This window comes from Channa argus, chromosome 2, assembly GCF_033026475.1.
Source record: "Channa argus isolate prfri chromosome 2, Channa argus male v1.0, whole genome shotgun sequence".
NCBI lineage: Eukaryota > Metazoa > Chordata > Actinopteri > Anabantiformes > Channidae > Channa > Channa argus.
Genome location: NC_090198.1, coordinates 27,697,049 through 27,717,799, shown reverse-complemented (window position 1 = coordinate 27,717,799; position 20,751 = coordinate 27,697,049). Strand labels below are relative to the sequence as shown.

At 41.6% G+C, this 20,751-nt stretch overlaps 1 protein-coding gene across 6 annotated transcripts in view; it reads left to right on the top strand.

Moving 5' to 3' along the window:
• Positions 1-20,751, top strand: part of esrrga (estrogen-related receptor gamma a) — a 102,744-nt gene that overhangs the window by 28,714 nt on the left and 53,279 nt on the right. For 4 of the 6 annotated variants that reach the window (XM_067489034.1, XM_067489018.1, XM_067489027.1 and 1 more), the window contains exons 1-2: positions 4,427-4,828; positions 14,539-14,697. In XM_067489034.1, coding sequence (XP_067345135.1) covers positions 4,773-4,828; positions 14,539-14,697 — 215 coding nt within the window. In that variant the 5' untranslated portion in view covers positions 4,427-4,772. Of the gene's footprint in view, positions 1-4,426; positions 4,833-14,538; positions 14,698-20,751 lie in introns of those variants that run through there. The other 2 variants (XM_067489043.1, XM_067489051.1) reach the window with 2 other exon arrangements.

Genomic DNA, 20,751 nt, shown 5'->3' with positions numbered 1-20,751 from the left:
CAACACAGACTCTCACTCAGCCTGAAATGAACTGGGGCTAAAGTGTAGTCAGTGTTTATCTAATAACAGCCTGTGACTGCAAAACCTCTGACTGCTATTACACCAAATGGTCACTTTGGAGACAGAGATGTCTTTTCAAGTCTCAATTTTTCCTCCCAGCTTTGAGATTCTCTCTCTGTCACACACACACACACACACACACACAGTATATCTCTCCTTATCACCCTCCCTGTTTTGCTCCCTTTCCCTTCCTTTTCTCTCTAGCTTCAGTGGGTAGCTGCTTGGATGGCCAGGCAGGGGGTCTGTGGTCAAATTGGCCGTTTCCACACTGTGTTCTGCTGTACCTGCTGACAGAGCTCTCAGATAACTTAGCTCCATCTCTCCTGTCCCTGCTGGCAGTGTAACCGCTGGTGTGAGCGCGTCAGTGTGTATGTCATATACACACAAGTATATTTTTGAGACAATTCAACGTGATATATCAATGTGTATTATTGGTATGATTATTGAATTTAAGGTGTTTTCAGGAAAACAAGCACACACACTCATACACACACAAACACCCATACTCACACAACTAGGAAGGCTGGAAACTGACCAGAGTCCAGAGCTCCCTCTGTTGGCAAGGAGTGAACTACAGCCCCTCTCTCTCTCTCTCTCTCTCTCTCTCTCTCTCTCTCTCTCTCTCTCTCTCTCTCTCTCTCTCTCTCTCTCTCTCTCTCTCTCTCTCTCTCTCTCTCTCTCTCTCTCTCTCTCTCATATAGTCCTGTGTTTGCACGTTGTAAAAAGCAAAGTTGTGCACTTTAAGTTCCTTTTATGAAATAGCCATAACAAATGCAATAATCTACTTCAGTTTCATTCTCAACACAAAAAGTCACTTTTTTGCTAATCAGTCTTGTTTGCAGTTGTGTTTCTTCAGTCCGGCGCTCGGTGTGTGTGTGACTGGCACATGTGTCGACGGGCGGTCTGAGGTCAGCTGCATAAGTGACCAACCTCTTGAATTTGTTAAAGACAGTTTTGACCAGCACAGACTCACATGCACACACACACATACTGTGTACAGTGAAAACACACACACTGCCCTCAGTGAACTTTCTGTGGCCTATTGAGTGGTGTGATTGATGTCGGTGAGAGTTACAACAGATAATTCTTCTACAGATGTCAACAGGCTGCCACGACAGGGTCAAAACACACACTCACACACATATAACAGTCACAGACTATAGATAGGAGTGAAAGATTAGCTCAGTACAATGGCTTTCACATCATAGCTGAACTGGACCAGGCAAAACCAACCACACATGCAAACTGCAAATTTAAATTATTCAGTTTAATTGAGTTTTTAACTCATTGTGATTTTTTTTTTTTTCTCCGTCGGCCAGAATTGATGAGAATGAGATTTCCAGGACTGTAGCACAACACAGATGGACACGCTGGTAAATTCTCAAGGTATTGCTTCTGGATTTTACTGCAGTAGGTTTACACACAAGAGGCATGTATGTCAGCCAGGTTTGTCCAGGGAGAAAGAGAGAAGTGGCCTAAAGGGGTCACTGTCAACATACACACAGACCAGAACCAGTCAGGGGGCAGGGGGAGTGAGGATTAGGGTCAGATACAGAAAAGATGTGTGAGGCAGAATGAAAAAAATGAGTTTATTTTACAGTTCACCTAAACATTGGACATTTCAAACATATGTGCCTTGTGTGTCTTTTTGTGTGCAGGGCTCTGCTGTTTTCCCATAACAGCAAATATGGGGAAGAAAATCTGATACTTAGATTTGATTCTTTCATTCTAGGTTTTTATGCATTTTCTTTCAAACACGCTGCTGTTCGTACCAGAACTTCCAGTGTCCTAACGTTCGTTTTTCAACACAACCTGCACAGAGTTAGTGCATAAAGTACAGAATGTAGAATTCAAAAGGAAAGTAATGCAATACCAAGTTTGTCTTCATAAACATAATCTGTTTCCCAGAGAGCTGCATTCATGTTTGTTTTCAAATGTTCCGTTTATAATTCAGCACTGAAGTCCAGTAAATTTACATCTTTTATAAATTCTGCAAATACTCCTCACTACTCCTTACTCCTTTTTTTATTATTATTAAAAATAACGAATTTGTAATAATTTGCTCCCGTAAATAAAATGTACTTTCTATGAATTAATACAGTCTAAAAAAAAGTGAATTGAGTGGATGTAGAAAAAAGGAGATGGTGCTTAAATGCATACAAATATTTTTATATTCACAAACAGGTTTGATATGTTTCTATCTTAATCTTTCTGCACAGATACAGCGATAACAGATGTGTGTGTTTCTATGTGTGTGTGTGTTACTGAAGCCGAGGTTTTGCTAAAGTATTTGTTTGCTCAGTAGTGATGGCAACATTGATTCACACTCATCTTTGTCGATGCTTATAAGCCCCTGGATACATCATAACTCTGTGTGTGTGTGTGTGTGTGTGTGTACATGAGCCTCATAGTATCTGTGAATACATGTTCTTCTGTGTAATTGTACGCAGCATTGTCTGTCTGTGAGTGTGTGTGTGTGTGTGTGTGTGGTGTCCTTGTAAATGCCATATATGCTTCTTTCTTGTCTTCCATGTTGCAACTAAAATTATTAACTGTTTGACATTTTTCTCCAATTGCAGCAAAAGTAAGTTTTAGTAGGATTATACACACATCTGTATTGTTATTGTTTGGTGTTGTTTCATGCTTCTCCACGCCAGTTTTGTGAGAGGATGTTTTTACTTACGTAGAATAGATTAAATGTCTAAGCCATACACAGAATTGTTGGCCACATACTTCTGAGTTCTCTGTGGCTTCACACAGATGCTCAGTCAGCTTACAAATGCAATGTGCACATCCTACACAGAGAAGCATGCTGAGACTTCATACATACATGGACGATTCACTGTGAACCAGCAAACATTTCACTCTGTGTTTACACATGTTTGTGAATGTAGATGAACTAAAGAGAGAGGAAACAGTCGTTGTTGTTACTGATGCTCACACACACACACACACACACACGTACATCAAAGCAGACATTGGTTTCAGGAAATGTTTTATTATCTGTTCTCCTCCAAAGCTGCTAATCACAAACTCTCTCTTTCATCTTTTCATCCCCCACCCCTACGATTTCTTTTCCTCTATCTCCCTCTCTGTTGCCCGCCTCTCTCTCTCTCTGTTCCTGTTCGGAGGGAGTGTTTGAAAAGTCAGACGGAAAGGCGGAAAATTTAAGAGAGAAGGAGAGCGTGCGCGCATCAATGCAGCACAGTCCTCCCCATAGTTTTCCTATTTCCCCTTTTTGGAGGAAAGACCCTACCCTCTCTCCCCCCCTCTGTCTCCTCCTCCTCCTCCTCCTCCTCCTCCTCTCGCGGGCCGAGGGGCAGTGAGCTAATTCTGCTGGAGAACCCCATCATGTGCTGAAAATTCAAACATGTTTGAAATATTGGAAATTTTGGGCCTATGCAGCAAAGATGGCAGGTGGCCCAACAAAACGGCAAGCAGCAGGGAGAGCCCTGTCGCAATCATTCCTAAATCATTCCACAACAATGGACAAGGGCCTTGGAATTGCCATAATCCCGCATTTTACTGCTGAGCAGTGATGGGCTCTGCTGTGCTGTGGCTCTGTGTGTGTGTGTGTGTGTGTGTGTGTGTGTGTGTGTGTGTGTGTGCACAGTGTGACACGTTGTTTAGGGTTTAAGGTCATACTTACACTTTTTCCTTTCATCTTGTAAATCTCTGGATTTGATCAGGTCAATTTTCAGTTTTGCGGCTGAGCTGATGCAAATCCACCCTGTTTATGTGAAGAACATTGCAAAACACAGCGTAAGTCCAAAGCCACTTTGGTTTGTGTTTTTATTTTTGAGAACATTTTTTATTTTTTTTTTCAAATTTTATTCAAAAAAGCAAACAAAACGAATTTTCTACCCCGTTGTCTTTGCGGGGTTCTTTTCGCCGGAATGAGATTTTGCGGTGTAGGTATGTGATGGGTGCAGGAGGAAGCAGTGTTGGGAGACTTGTGAGGCGACTTGGCCTGACAGACAGAAACGGAAAGATTGGCTTACAAAGAGACAAAGCAGGAGAGAAAGCAAGCGAAAAGGAGAACGTGTTGTCTTGCTTTAAATCTTTCCCCTCACCTGTCCCTTTCTCCTCTCCTCTCACTCCCCTTTCATCCACCCTCCTTCTTCCCCTCTATCGCTCTTTGTCCGATCCCTCCCTCTCCACCTGCTCTTCTCCCTCTCTCTTGCTCTGCCTCCTTGTCTCCACCCCTCACCCCGCCCCTCGACACAGCCATTGGTCAAGCACTCACCAATCACAGCAGAACCGGGGCCTGAGGGACTGCATATGCAAAGTGCTGCTTAATATTCATGAGCTGCTATCGGGGCTTTAAGTCGTTGATTAGGACAGCGGCACAGCTTTCCGTCCCAACTGCCTGACTAGCTGGCTGCGTGTGTCTATAGCCCCCTGTCACTGGCTCTCCCATACACACGGCGCGCACACACACAAACACACACGCTCTCTCACATCTACACACACTCGCAGAGCCGATCAGTGCAGGCAGCGCAGAGCCTGGTAATTGTATTGCTCCCTCTAAACGGAAGGAAGGACTGAGAGAGAGTAAAGCCAGAGGAAGAAGAAGAAGAAGAAGAAGAGGAGGAGGAGGACGACACAGAAGAGATACAAAAACTTTGATTCTTTTAAATTTTCTTGTTTTGCTTTGTTTTTTTTTTTTCCCCCTTGGAGGAGCTTGACATGAAAATGACCCGGTATCGCCGATGGATTCGGTAGGACACCCCTTATCCGAGTGTTTTTTAATGCACTCTGAACAAGAGTAGGTAAATTTTACCTTTTGATTTACCTTTTATTCATTATCTAACTTGTCATTGTCATTTACCTCCACTGTGTATATGAGTGTGTGAGGGAGTGTGTGTGTGCTGGTATGCAGTGGAGGTGGCCGGCACCATGTCAAGGTTGTTTCTGCTGTCAGGTAGCACGCGTTAACTGTCTGTCTGTCTGTCTGCATGTGTGTGTTTGTGTGTGTGTTTGTGTGTGTGCGCGGCTGGACTCTTACTCAGTGGGTAGGGGAGTGGAATTTCTGTCCATCCACCTGGGAGTGAGACACCTGCACACAGACACACACACACACACACACACTGGTTAACACAGCCACAGAAAGACACTTTCCTTCACTTTCTTAGATTTTCCCACATTGTTTTACTTTGAATGGGTCAGAGTGTGTCCACATGTGTGTACATACGTCCATGTGCTTGGACTCATGCAAGGTGTGTTTTTGTAAATGTGTGATGGTTCAAGCAGACAATCAGCGAGGTAACAGGGCATTGAGGTTACAGGAATAGCGTGGAGAGACAGCAGGAGAAGGCCCATAAGAGAGGAGGGAGGAGGACAGGGGGAGCGCGGCGCTCTTAAATGCCAGAGGAGCTAGAATTTCAGACGGGCAACTCAGCGTGTGGCCCCGCACAGGAATTAGAGACAGTTACAGACACACAAGTGAGTGCCGCTAAGCTGCTCCTTTCGCCGACGCTTTGCTCTTTTAGGGGTTTGTTGAAGACGCTATTGAAAATCCAGATTAACTGATTGGAGGAGTGTGTCTGTGTGTGAGTGTCTTATTGTGCATGTAAGGTGCTTTTAATGCGAATTTGGCAAACAAACTCGTATACACATGCACTCAGTCTGCTGAGTGTAATTTACCTAACTCAGTCTTTGCATTTTGAATTACCTAAGGACTAATTGGCTGATTTAGGCAAATTTGCAATTGATTATTGAAGCGTTTCACAGTAAATCTGTATAGAAATAAAAAACAAAAAAAGCACACAGGTTAATTTAGTTCTAAGTGGTTGTGGCTTGAGAGTAAATGCGTTTAAATGAGTTACACTGTGTCACAGCCACAGTGAAAGTGTCTTCACGGAACAAAGTCGGTGATGATGAACTAAAAGAACTAGAAAAGCCAGAGAACAAGCTGATGCAGAATGGCAAACTGATGTGTTGCCCAAATATATCTTCATTTAACATTTTTAAACAAAGCTGACATTTGTGTGTTTGATTTCCACCATCGTTTGTGCCTGTGTGGCTTTTCCATTCAGAGACCCTGTCACCTGCACAGCATGTAGACATTTTTAATAAAAGGGGCAGATAGGGGGAAAAAAAACCCCCACTTCTTTACCAAAAGTTTTTGCAGGTGTTTCAGTATAATTATATTTAGCACAAAAAATGGAAATGTGCAAACGTCTAAAGACTGCCCTCTTACAGCGTTTCTAAGCATAAACAATTAAATAAAACATAAACCCCGTTTTTTAAAATCCATTTGTAAATCAGGCTTTTTGCACAAAACATTTCTTTTTGGTAATTACCTGTAATGACTAGAGCAAAGTCTGAATTCAGTACATATTAACTGTAGACCGTTTCTGAACACTGTCCTCTGCAAAACACTGTGGTGTATTTCAGGACGGTTCAGGATTAAAACATGACACGGTGCTTGAAATGGTAAAGGTGAGCACTCTTCAACCAGGGTTTGGTCCAAGTGCACACAGCTGTAAAGAAAAAGGGAAAATATGCATATGGAAAAATACCCTTTGCTTTTCCATGTTGAGCTGTGGAATGTGGCTGCTTTACCGATTTGTGTGTGTGTTTCTATGAGTGTATGAAAGCTTGGACTGCTTTCACAATTTTAAGAGAACCCTCTGGTCCTTTTCGTCCATCTGTCCGCTTCTACCTCCACCCATTTATCCACCGTTCGCTCTTCTCTGCTCAGGCTTCCCCTCTTTTACACTCAGGCACTGCTTTCCTACTCCAATTAAAATATTAGGGATAATGATGATCATACCAATAATAATAATAATAATAATAACAACAACAAGTACAGCTTAAGCTGTTAACATAATTGCATTCCCTTCATGCCATCATATACATACCATTTGCATATCATTAGGATATACTTTCTACTGTGACTTTAGTGAATCTGGTGAGGTTTTTTTTTGTCAGCGGGTGTGAAGGAGACGGGTGGCGAGAACCGCACGGCCGCCACACACATCATTCAGGAACAGGTTTGCAGCGTGAGAGACGGATGAAAGGCACCATAAATCAATTCAGCCAGAATTATTCTTAATTCTCATTTTTGTATAGGTTCTTTTTTTTTTCATTACATGGACATGTTATGCAAATATATTCTTTGTATATTTAAGTAAGAAAAATCCAGTCTTCTCTGCACGTCACTTTGGTACATGTTTGTTTGAAATCAAAGTGTGCAAAGAAGAACATTTTTAATTCATCCAACTAAATGCACGTGTGCCAGAAAAATAATATTGTTAAGCTACAGATATGTATTCGACGAATTGGATGAGGATTCCATGAATAATCTGGTAGATAACGCTCACTGTGTAAAGGTAAATTCAACTGTTTTACTTTGGGGCCACACCTAAAATATGATTTTCCTGCAGATATGCCCTAATTTGGTTGAATTAACTGAAGAAAATGTCTTTCTTGAAACTCAAAGGCCAAATCATTCTGCTTACACTCTGCTAGTTCGAAAATATCAAGTGTCCAGACTGTTTTTGACTTGAAAAGACATTACAAATGTAGACATTTTGTAATAATAGCTGATAATGAGCCTTTAGTGTTGTTTTACAGTGTGGTGAAGAAAAATGAAAAGAAAATATTAATCAGCTAAAAAAAAATAAGGATTAACATTTTTCTTTTGGCCTTTTTCTTTTGCCGGGCTCTTGTGCATTTTTCTTTATTTTTTTAGTTTTTCTGAGGCCATGAAGGAGAGAAAGCAGCATAGAGGGAGGGGGGGGTGGTAGAGAGGTAAAGCTGCAGGGAGAATCTGGGTGGGGTGGGGTGGGGTGGGGGGGACTCAAAGAGAGATTGCGTAAATTAAAATCCTTTTAATCTCCTTATAAAATCATTTACTTAATTCATCTGTCAAAGCATGTCAATATGGGCCGTGCTGATTTGTTGGCTGTGTGTGTGTGTGTGTGTGTGTGTGTGTGTGTGTGTGTATTTGCATCTGTTTGTTGTCATGCATGGGTTTGTGTGTGTCTGTGTGTGACCTATTGGTGGCCAGCATAGAAGAGGTGTCTTTCTTTTTGTGTGTCTGTTTGTACGTCCCCACGGCCCAGTTCGTTGTGTGTGCGCTTTTGCTTTGTCTAACACTACACACACACACACACACACACACACACACACACACACACACAGACTTGTGTATACGGTGGCTCCTCTCTCTCGTGTGAAGGGTCCGTACATTCCAGCGGTAATTTAGTCCCGTAAAGAGTGAGAGATGCAATGAGAGAGACAGGGAGTCTGTGTGTGTGTGTGTGTGTGTGGGGGGGGGGTGCTTTTGTCTGACACCAGCACTTAGGGCTCCGCTGGACACACGTTTACGCATGAACGCACACATACATGCATGGAAACGCACGCTCTTGCACATGCCCAGCACTGAATTCACACACATTCTTGGAGCTTTTGCAACTAGAAAATCAGCCAAATACTGTCAAAAATGCAATTACACATTGAGATGCACTGGGACCCACACAGTATGCGGTTACTGACTAGCCACCGCACACACAAACACACATTTGTACACAAAGCCACAGAGAGATGACAGAGCAAAATGGGATGAGCCTTGATGATGTGAATTCCTCTGATTTATGCTCAGTCCATGAGTGCTGTGTGTGTGTGTGTGTGTGTGTGTGTGAGAGAGAGAGAGAGAGAGAGAGAGAGGGAAAGACTGTGTCACGGGTCAGTGATGGCCTTTATGTGTTGAAAGAGCAGTAAGAAAGACTGTACCAGCTGTGACACACACATACACACACACTGCAATCAGCCATTACACCACGCTGGTGGTGAAGCTAAGTGTGTGTGTGTGTGTGTGTGATTGAATGCCAAAGCGCTGATTGAAAGAAGAGAGAGAGTGATATATAGTGAGAGGCAATGCTGCTCATTTCGCCTCATCTCTTATGGCCCCCCAGCACAGACACACACACACACACACACACACACACACACACACGCCACTCATCCATTCATTCCTCGTGTTTGTCATCCATACATCAAAATGTGCCTTCATCAGTTATTACCATTATGAAAATCTGCCATTTAATTATTCTACTTACTACTGCACGCTGACTTTTCTCTCTTATTCTGGACGTTCTGGACCTTTTTTTTTTTTTTAAAGCTGTGCAGACTAGAGTTTTGTTGCCACTGTGCAAATTTAAGCGATGTGGATTCACCTGACTTAACAAGTCTTTTATCAGCTGTGTCCAATTGATTTTTGAGAATATTTTTTTATTGTTTATGCCTTACGTGAACTGGTTATTGTCCATGTTGTGCCTTTTTATTGTTTAGGTTAAAGGGAGTCACTACAATGTGATTTTAGGTGTTCACTGGTTAAACTATTGAGCTGTGTATTAGATCAGGAGACCTGTGTCTGCCCATCGTGTTGTGCTCAGGGCTTCTAATGCTGCCTCTCACTCTTAATGGGAGGAGACAGCGGAGACCAGTCCACAATAGAACAGATTTAGATGGAGAGGTAACGTGTGTGTGTGAGAGAGAGAGAGAGAGAGAGAGTGTGCCCACAAGGAGGATCGAGAGAAAATGATGCCGTTTCAAAAGTCTTGTGTGTCTTACTTTTTCTGTCTGCTGTTTCTTTCTCCCTCTGTCTCTGTGGGGAGAACCCTATAGATTGGCCGCTTGGGTAGCTCTCTCCCTTTACACTCCCAGGACTGTGGGATGATTAAATTGTCATTGTTTCAACTGTGTGTAAGCGGGGGGATTCGAAACGACAATAAAAGGAAAGACAATGTAAAAGGGGAAGAGGATGGAAACTAAAAGAGAGAGAAAGAAATGAATGACCGTGCCACCTCCCGACTGACAGTGAAATATTCCTACTCTCATCTTCCTATCCTGCTTCATGTGTGTGGCTGCTGGAGAGGGAATGACAGGCCAGCCCACCACCCCACTTATCTCTTTAGTTTGTTTTTTTTGTTTTTTTTGAAGTTGGCCTTTTCCTCCACTTTTTTCCTTCGGTTTTAAATGCACCTTACAATAAACCATCCCCTGGCATTGACTTATTAAACACAAATGTAGCTTTTTCTCTTGGATTTCCTGATTGTTCATCCACACAATGACAGTGCATCGGTTTTTAAAATGTCTTTTATGCGCTTGAAGTCTGCTTATTGGCCCTAAACATTGAATTCATTTTTACACATTTTGCAGATTGAAATTTTCGAAATTACCTGAATTTTTCAAAAATGCAAGGGATTTTTTAAAATTTACCTAAAATATTTTTTTAACTTAAATAGTGTGTTCTATTTTTAAAAAAGGAAACAAACGCTAACCTTTTAGGTCACATATATTTCTATGCAATGTGTGTTTGTGAAAGATGTGTAATAAAAAATGTAATACATCATCCATGTTACAATACAGTGTGTGTACATGGGGTTCGTTTGTGTGTATGTTTAAGCTGTACTTTTGATGATGCAAATAAACAGCATCTTTCATTTGTACGGCGTTAATGTTTGAATTATGTTTTTGAATAGGGAGTGCCGCACTTTAGTCACCATACACAAGAAAATATCCGGCGAGACAGAAGACGGCACGTAGTTATTTAAAAGTGTCCACAGTTTCCATCATATTCTTTAGACTTTTTCAGGTATTCTTTGGACTGCAGTTTCTTTTTGTTTTTCACAATGTGCATATATTCTATATATGAATTTATACAAACAATTTGCATAAATGAAACCGTATAAGCGCTTCTACCGGCTGATCCACACTTTTCTTCAGCACCACAGATAATTCATTTCCCCTTTATCCCTGATCTTCCTTCACCATGCGTCCACCTCCCCAATACACACAGTCCTCCTTTCTCTCCCCACCCGCCCCACCCTTTTGAAGCTGTCACCTTTCTGCACCCGCTCAGTCCCTATTAAGGCCGACAGCCCATCTGCCGCCTGCCCCGCTAACAGCTCCCGTCGCTAACGCTAACGCACACATACACACACACGCGCACGTCTGCTCACACACAGGGCTGCGTCAAACCCCACCTGCCCCGATGCACATGCAGACATGCAGAGAAACATCCTGGCACACATTTGTATGTACAGTAATTTTATAAAACTTGAACAAGTTCACAATTGTGTCATGAGTTCATATTTTCCATTCACATTTTTTCTGCTACATGACATCGTTTTCCCTAATAACTAGGCTTTATGGATCCTTTACGACACCAGCTTTTGAAAGAGCCTGCTGATGAGACACAAATTTACATTTTTTTCGCAAACACAAGAATTGGACAGGATTTTCTTCTTTTTTCACTTTGCTCTGGTTTGTGTTTGTGCAGACTCTTGTACCAGAAAGATTATAGAGGAGAAATTAAAATGCTATGTTTAAATAGATGGTTTGTTCATTTTCACCATAGTCCTGCACTTAAATTTGAAGTCTTAGTTTAGTTTTTCTGGGCCTCTATTAGTGCTTATGTGTGTATATGGCACCTACAGTGTGTAACTGTGTTTATGAATCTATGTTTATGCATATTTATGGATATTTATTGCACATGTGACTGAAAGACTTCAATCTGCCCTGACTAGAAGGGTAATTAGGGAGGGCAGTTGTAGTCGTGTGTTTGTGTGTGTGTGTGTGTGTGTGTGTGTGTTGTGGCATTTTCTCCCTTCAGGGATAGGTGCGTTTTGCATTAGCAAGAATGGCAACTGTCTCATCAATCACTGCATCACCATGTCACACACACACACATACACACACACACAGACTCATACACACACACACACACACATGCAGACACACACACACACACAGTGCCATGGTCATTCTGTTCACAGATGGGCCAGCAACACATGAGCGAGTCACTGAGCATCAGAAATACACCCACAATGTCCCTGCTTCTACACACACACACACACACACACACACACACACACACACACACACACACACACACACACACACACACACACACACACACACACACACACACGTTTCCATGGGTGCTGGTGCTGCACATGTACTGACAGGAGTGCAAAATAGGTAGAATCACATAGGTTAATATTCTCTCTTTTTGCTTTGAACACATCTAATTATTTCTTTCTTCTGCGTGTTCAAACCTTTCTGTGGTTTTTCACAGAATTATAATCTATTCAAATGAATCAAAATAAAAATGTATTCGTAAGATTTTTATGAACGAAATCACAAACCTCTGCTAATGCCTGCTTCAAAGGATTGTCTGCTGATTTTTAAGATGCCGTTTAGCCTAAATCTAATCTTCTAGAATGAATAAAGACAAGGAGGAAAAAAAAAACCCCAATATCCGATTACCTTGCCATAAGGTATAATGTAATAAAACAAAATCTCTCTTAGTAATCCCTAAACAGTTTTAGTGTCTGAGTTAATGCCCGTGGCAGACTGGCAACGACTTCTGCAAAATCAAAAAGCTTTTGCCGTTTGGCTTAAATCAAGTAATAGTGACTTATCTCCCAATTCGGAAAAGCATAAAACGACCGGATCTCCGGTTTTCGTGTTATAACCGCATCTCATGGTTCATAATAATGATGTAAACGAAATAAGCTACCTCACCCGTCAGCCAGCTCAGTCCAGTCATTTTATTCGGCCCACTATTCATCTGTATATTCTACATTTTTCACTTGGGCCTGTGAAAGAATTCCGTTGTGTGCAACTGCAAAGGCTGGCAAAGGGCTTCACACTAACATAACATGTACACGATGGTTCTGAATGTACCTTAGTCCAGTGTGACACCAGGGCACTCCCCAATAAAAAAACCAGTATTAAGTGTTACCTGTCTATATAGCATTGCGACACAGCAACCAAAGCCAATAAGTGTCTCATGCAGCAGCAGCAGCAGCAGCAGCAAGATATCGATTCCTCCTATTCACCAGAGTGGAACTAAAACCTACATATTACACACCCTGGCCCTCCACCTCTCACTGAGCCGACCCATCTCTGTGGGTGGATGGAGGGATGGCTGTCAGATGACTGATTGGTCTGTCTACCTGTCTGTCTACCTGGCCCTCACCTAAACAGGGCGTCCACAGTGGGAAATCACACTGGACTGTCAACACTGCATTGGAAAAAGACACACACAGGCACGGTGATAATGGCAATAACAAGCAAAAGCTAAAGATGAATTTATTTACCAGAAAAACACACATTTATTTAGCGGCCCTTTAGCACCAAGGCGTGGAAAAGTGGTCCCAGCTAGTTTGGCTTGACAAAACTACCTGTGCTTGAAAATAAAAAACAAAACAAAAAGTAGACGTGCAATAAAACTTACAAGTGTATTCTTTGACCTTACCTGCAAATACGTAAACGCAGAAATGCTCAGAATGCCACCGGGCCTCACCAACGGGTATCTTTGATGTGTTGATGGAATTTTAGAAGGTTCACTTTATTTCCAAATGTGTACTGACATCTGTCGCCCAGTCTGAATTGGTTTCTGCAGGAAACCGTCAGCACCGCTCTGCTCCCCCCTGGGAGTTCTGTTTGAATGCAGACCTTGAATCAGCCACAAGTTCTGTCCTTTTTTTCCCCCCCACTCTCAGTACTTGTTGTTTCGTTCATTTAGGAACACATTTTTGATTTGGGTTTGATGGATGGATGCAGGATAGCAGTCCCTGTTCTGCTGCTTATACTCTTACCTTACCCACATCTGGGAGCCTTTTTATTTTATTTTATTTTATTTTTTTCAAGTTCAAACTTGTAAAACGTCTCCGGTGTTAAACGCCAGATGCGTCCACCGATGCATGTGTGCACAGTTACGTTTGCCTGAAATTTGTTGGCACATTCCAGGACACATACTGGTTTATGTCGCGACCCCGTCCTCTGTCAATCTGTTTGTCTGCCTGTCGTCAGTCCTCACAGCATGTCGGCCTTTATATCAGCCTGGCTTTCTACATGTCGTCGCCCTCGATGCCTGCATACATTCCTGTCTCTGTGTCCGTGCTGAATCGTGACATATAAGAAGTTTGCGTGTAGTGTGTGCTGCCAGAGTACAGCCCTAAAACAAAATAAGACCAATGAGTCTGGATGTGTGTGCGTGTGTCAAACACCGTCATTTGTAACACTACATTTCAAGGCGTTTGGTTTAATTTACTCATCTCCCCCCGTATGCAATTTAAAATTACTTTGTGTTGTGTTCTGTTATTTGAATTTTACCCTTGTGCATCTGCATTTAGTTGCCATGGTACCTATTTAGTAGTGTCCTCCACCATGGGGACATTTAAAAAATGAAAATGTAATTAACTGAATAGGACATACTGTTCACTGTGTCTTTTTATTATGAAAATGTAAACACCAAACTAGTTTCATATAGGAAAGTGTTCTCCTGTTTGCACTTTATAAATGTTTTCATTCCTTTGAACAGATTTTGCGTTTAATAGTTTGTTAATGAAACACCTCTGAGGTAACCTGGGAAAAGCCTCCTCTCACCTGCTGTTTGTCCGCCTATCTTTCTGCCGCACTCACGTCTGTACTCCCCTTCTTTGCCTCTGCCCACAGAATGAACTTATCGAAGGGGCCATTGGTGAACAGCAGCAGTGAAGATAACTCCAAGTCAGTCTATGGTAAATGTGGCGCTGGCGCCTGGAGGATGCACCAGAGCTACGATCCACTGGAGGCCAACCACATGAGAGACGCACATGCCCTCTACAACCCCAGGTTAGTCAAAATGACGAGGGCCAAAGACACGAAACGACAGAGGGACAGTGGTAGGTTAATGTTAGGTTTGGTTTTATGCAAAAGCTGCTCTTGAACTCTGTAAACATCAGATGAAAAATAAAATGAAAGGCTACTACTTTATGACATCGGAGGGTTTCATGTGGTCTGTGTGGGTGCTTGTGTCTAATTGGATTTTAAATTTGATCCCAATTTATTCTATTGTTTCTATTTCTTTAGGCTATATTTTCTAATCTTGGCACAGTTTTGTTTTGCATTCTTTGCTTTAGATTAGCAGCTTTTTTTTTTAACCACTTGCAAATAACAAAACAAGTTGAATAGTCCTGTATTTTCTACCATAGATATGTTAATTATCAGGTTACCGATGGACTGATAAGCTTTCTCATTAATAAAAAAACCTTTACATTATTACATTATTATCACACCTTCACATTTGCGGTGACGGATGTTAAGGAGAACGAGTTGTCCGTGTTGCGGCCCAGTCTAAAATCTAAGGTTTAGTCTCTTGTGGGTTTTCCCTGTAAATAGTTTGTGCATGTGTATGTTTGTGTGTTTATGAGATGTAGTTGCTACAAATTGTGGCTAATTCACTGTTCAAAGGCAGAAATGTAATCAGGAAATGGGCTAATATTTAGAGAACATTGCTGTTGATTTTCTTCACCTATAGCACCTATAATTCCTATAAATCCTACAATTTGTTTAGTTTTTTTACAGTACATTTACTATCACAGGGAAGCAGGATTCAACTTCCGGCTCAGGGACACTTCAGTAGTGCGAATGCGTTGCGACTTAGGGGCTTTAGATCATATCATTCTGCTGAAGGACGGTCACGTTTATCGATACTGTAATCCAACACGCCATCTGCATGTGCAATGCAACGTAAAGCATGAAAAGCTTTATCCAAAGTTAGAATTCCATTTAAAGCTGTCCCGTAGAATTCAGTTCTAGGTTTATGTAGGTGGTTGCAGGTCTGGGAATAATGCTGCTATTTTCATGTTCAAACAGTGCAAGTTTGACACAGGTTCCCCGTCTTCATACTCCTCCATCCTCCTCTTTGTTTTAGCCCTCGTATGATGTAATGCGTAAAAGTTGAGACACCGGACCAAACGCTACTTATGTTTTGAACTGACATTATTAGATTCCAGTGTTACAAAAACCTACGCACGTACCTGAACATTATACAGATCATCTGTTCAACTATGGTTTTAGTTTTGCTAGTTGAGATTAATATCTTAATGAATTTTTCCATCAGTTATGATGTCATTATTGTTGTTGTGTTACTGCACACTTTATTTGAACACTATTGATTAGTGCATTTTGCAAAGACCTAAGTGTGTGTGTGTGTGTGTGTGTGTGTCTGTCCGTGCTGTAGACTAGGAAGTCTTAGTCCAATAGGATTTCAGGGTTAGTCTGGGTCAAGCCAATTAGAGGTCTGGCACGCCATTCTCACGCAGCCTCTCAGCCAATCACGAACAGGAGTGTTACTAGCACAATGAGAAAGAGTGTGTGTGTGCGTGTGTGTGCACAGTATATTGGCAGCCAGTGAAGTCTGGTGATGAGAGGTGTAAAGGTTTGCCAGGGTCTAGGGAGTCACGCCATGGCTCGAAGTATCACACTATGCATGCACACACAGATATGTGCACATGTTGCACTGAATTAGGTAACCTTGTTTCCACTAGTTCAAGTTTTGCACCGAGATAAAACAATGATTTCAGATGCCATAAAGTGGGTGATTAGCAGATAATAATTACACTCACTGAGGGTCACATTTATTTCTGCAGAAACCCAGAACTAAAAAATTAATTTCCAAATGATAATAAAATATGTATGTATAGCGTTTTTTAAAAAATGTTCCTGTAAGTCATGTCAGTGTGGCAGTGGCACAACTTTGGGATCCTTAAAGGGAAGTGACTACATTAAATTCATCTGTGATTTATTTTTCATAAAATTTTCCACATTTCGTTTTATACACATCCAGTGTAAGATCAGATGAACTATTGCTCCAGAGTATCAAACCTCCAGCTGTTGTTGATGGGATTAAGTCCCACTACTAACATAAACACACACACACACACACACACACACACACACACACACACACACACACACACACACTTGACACACCTTTGGGGAAAACAACTCAAGTTTATTTGTTATAAACAGCAGTGGTATAAAAAGTAATTAGAGTAATATTTAAGTAATGTATTTGAGTAAATTATTGTACTTGAGTAAAATATTATAGTATTTATAGTATATAGTAGTTTATAGTATTTATAGTATTAATATTTTCTTCTGTTTCATACTTTGCTACATTTATTTTTAAATTTCACAGCATAATCATGAGACATGAGACTTTTGATCAGTGCATGAATTTGACAAGGTACCGAGTAGGTAAAGTAATTGAAATTACGATCACGACATTCAAAGCATACGATCATCAGGAGCGGTCAAAGACATCAGCCACCACAGTAATATCACATACGCTGATGTGAAATAAACCATTCAGTTCTTAGTAACATATTGAATTCAAGATTTTTAATTATAGTCGAGTGGTTCTACAATGCGTTAAAGACAGTTTTACTTAAGTAAACGATCTGATTATTTCTTCCACCGCCGATCAACAGTATTCATACAGTGAATTTAGTAAAAGATTTTATAATCCATGTGAATTAGACCTAATTTTGGTTTCTTACATTTTTATTATATGCCATTACTGTTCATACAGATTTAGTATTTTCACTATAAATCCTTTTGTATAAGAACAACAAGTAAAACAATTATTTACTTTGTTTTCTGGAATGAAAACCTGCACAAAGTCTCAAGAAATTCTATATTTGTCTTTGGAGGTCCACCATTTTCATTGGACAGCTACAATATTATTCCTCTTTTTATTTAGGCCATCAAACCATGGGAATGTGATTAATGTCAGACAGCCAGAGTGTGCTTGGATACACACACACAGACACACACACACACTTTGTTGTAAACTGAGCCCAATGTAATCATAATGATAAAGCAGATTGCCTTAACACACAGATGGGCCTCCCAAAAGCACTCTGTGTGTGTGTTTGTGTAAGTGTGGACAACGCTGATTGGATTGCAGATTTATAGAAGAGGATTACTGCAAGAGCAGAGCGAGAGGACGAGAGAGAGAAAGAGGGGGGGTCAGACCACCTCTCATTAACTTCCACCCCCTTCACCTTAACTTGCCTCAGTCATGAACACACACACACACACACACACACACGCACACAAACATACATGTTTTTTTTAGTTTCTGTGTCGATGCAGCACCTGATTTGTTTTTCTCCCTGCATCATCAAATTGATGCCTGTTAATCAATTTCCCTGTAAAAATGCTGAAGCAGTATTTAAATTCTTGTAATTTGCAATTAGTTTTATGTGAAAGGGAAGACAGTGCTGCAGAGACGCGCAGTAGTCATAAGTAATTTCATGCATACGTAATAATTGACACAAAGTTAAAACCATGTGAACTGGCTGCCAGTCATTACCTGTTCACACCGAGGTGCCACGTTTTTCATATGACGAAGTAAAGACAGGACAATCAGAGAGTCAGGTGATGGTGAAGTGGTCAAATAAACAACACTGGACTGACACAGACTTACATGGAAACTTCAGTTAAAAAAACAAAAAACACACAAATGAAATGCACAGCAGCAGGCAGCAACAAACACAGAGACCGGCAGAGACACTGGGCACTCCAGCAAACCTGATTATGACTGGATGTGAATTAGATTCCCTAACAGATGGTCCAGAAGCGAGGCTGTAAGGTGCATCAGCCAGCAGTGAGGGGAGGGAGAGGAAGGAGGACAGAGGGAGGCGAGTGTCAACAGCATCTGGTGACAATACAGATCAATTCAGTTCAAAATCTTTGTGTGGGGCGGAGTCCCATGTTGAAATCATTCATTCACGTGCATGTTGCCGGGAATTGAAATGGGTAATAATCAAAGCCTGGCCGAAGCGTGTTCTTCCTTTTTCCTGTCGAATACTGAGGATTGAACTGCAAAGTTAAGCAGTGGACGGAGCCTGTTTAGAGCATCTTTCCACACATGCTGTGCATCACTGTACATACTTTGGCTCGGCTTCTCTTCCCGTCCCAGTGATGGATAGGTGTAAATCATCACAATCCTGTAGTGACAGTCCAATTTCCCCAAATCTGATCTGCTTAAAGAATGCAGTTTTGACACCCTACTCACTCGTGCCTCCTCTCCTCTCCTCTCCTTTTCCCCTTCACTCTGGGATCCAGAGTGCCATTTTATTCCACATATACACACTAGTCTTTCTGTCTCTCTCTCTCTCTCTCTCCCCCCCCTCTCCTCTTCTCTGCAGACCTACATTCTCTTTTCTCATTCCCTTCTTGTCTGCCTCTCTCTCCTGGCCTCCCTTCCATGTCACATTTGAAAGCCCTGTCATATTTACTAGAGTGGAAATCCTCTTTCACCACCTGCTTAATAAAATGTGTTTTTAATCTGATTGAGGCTTTTTTTTTTTCCAACTTTTTTTAAAATAAATTTCTGCACAATTTAATTTGATACAGCACATTTCCCAGGTCTCTGTAACTCATGGGAGCACGGGAGACAGATGTACATCTCTCTGTACATCAGCGTTAAATGTTTACAGTGCATATGCCTGTGTGAGATTGTATGTCTCTCAACCACAATCATAATTGTTTGCGAGGCCTCCTGCACCACATTAACCCTGCTAATCCGCACATGGAGAAATAAACTCTCAACGATCAATAACCTTTCTTTTCTTTACAAAGTTTTTTCATGTGAGAAAGGAATTTCATGTTTGTCACATGCAGCATCTTCTATAAAAGCTTTACCTAACAATAGGATGCATTCAGTAATGTCATTGATTTCCACTCTCCAGGCTTTCCAGTAAAAAGCTGGAGGTCAATACAGGTGCATGGTATGCAATTTAGTCTGCCAAACAAAAACAGAGCTGATTTAGACCAACAATTTGCAGTAATTTATGCTATTGTTCATTTAGTATAAAGTGCATTATATCTAGAGTGTGTTAACTGTTGTCTGCCCTGATGTGCTGTGCATGGAATGGAGCTGTTTTAGAGGTCTGAAGCACCGTTCGTACAGTAGACAACCACCCTTACAAATACAATGACACACATCAGATAAAGGACACAGGAAGAGAGAGAGAGAGACAAAGAGAAAGGTATGGAGAGAGAGAGACATGGTGGCAAAGATAGTGCCTGGCAGCAACACACTTATCAGCTACTGCTCCGCGAGAAAATGACCTAAATCATCAAGATTCCCATCTGACACACACACACTCACGAGGTTAGCGGTGCACCGCCTTCCGTTTTTACCCTGAACACACTTACCCTCTTCATATCTTTTTACCTAAATAACCACATCAACGCAGCCGGAGTTCTCAAATCCTAATCATCCGTCAAACCCAGCGCACGGGAGTTTGACAGCAAAAGGAATTCCCATCAAGTTTTAGGATTAAAGAGGAAAACAGCAAGGGAAAAAAGCAAGAAGGAAATAGTGGAGTTCTAACAACAGCCTGAGACACGTGGGTTGCATTGATTTCACCAGGCTCAACAGGATATTCCTAAATACTTTGCAGTTTGAAAAGCACGTAATGCTGGATCAATGCTGTTTGGCTGAGCCTGCCCCACATCTAGAGAGAGAGAGAGAGAGAGGGAGGGAGGGAGGGGGGCTTTGTGTGTAAAGTTTATAAACCCCACCGCTTTAGCCCCACTAGTGTGTCTCTGAACGTCTCACCCTGTGTGTGTGCGTGTGTGTGTACTCTAAGGGGATATGTATGCACGGCAAACGTGTGCAGGTATGTGTTTGGCACAATACAATTCAGACCAACTGGAGACGGTGTATTTGTGACAAAACATGCGCGCGCACTGTCAAAAACACATACTCTGGAATATAGACACACACTCGCGTCTCCTCTCCTGTGCCGGTCTTTACAGCCCGACAGACCATTGGGCAGAATGTGTTTTAGCCATTATCACATTGATTGTATGTAATCAGGGGTTTAT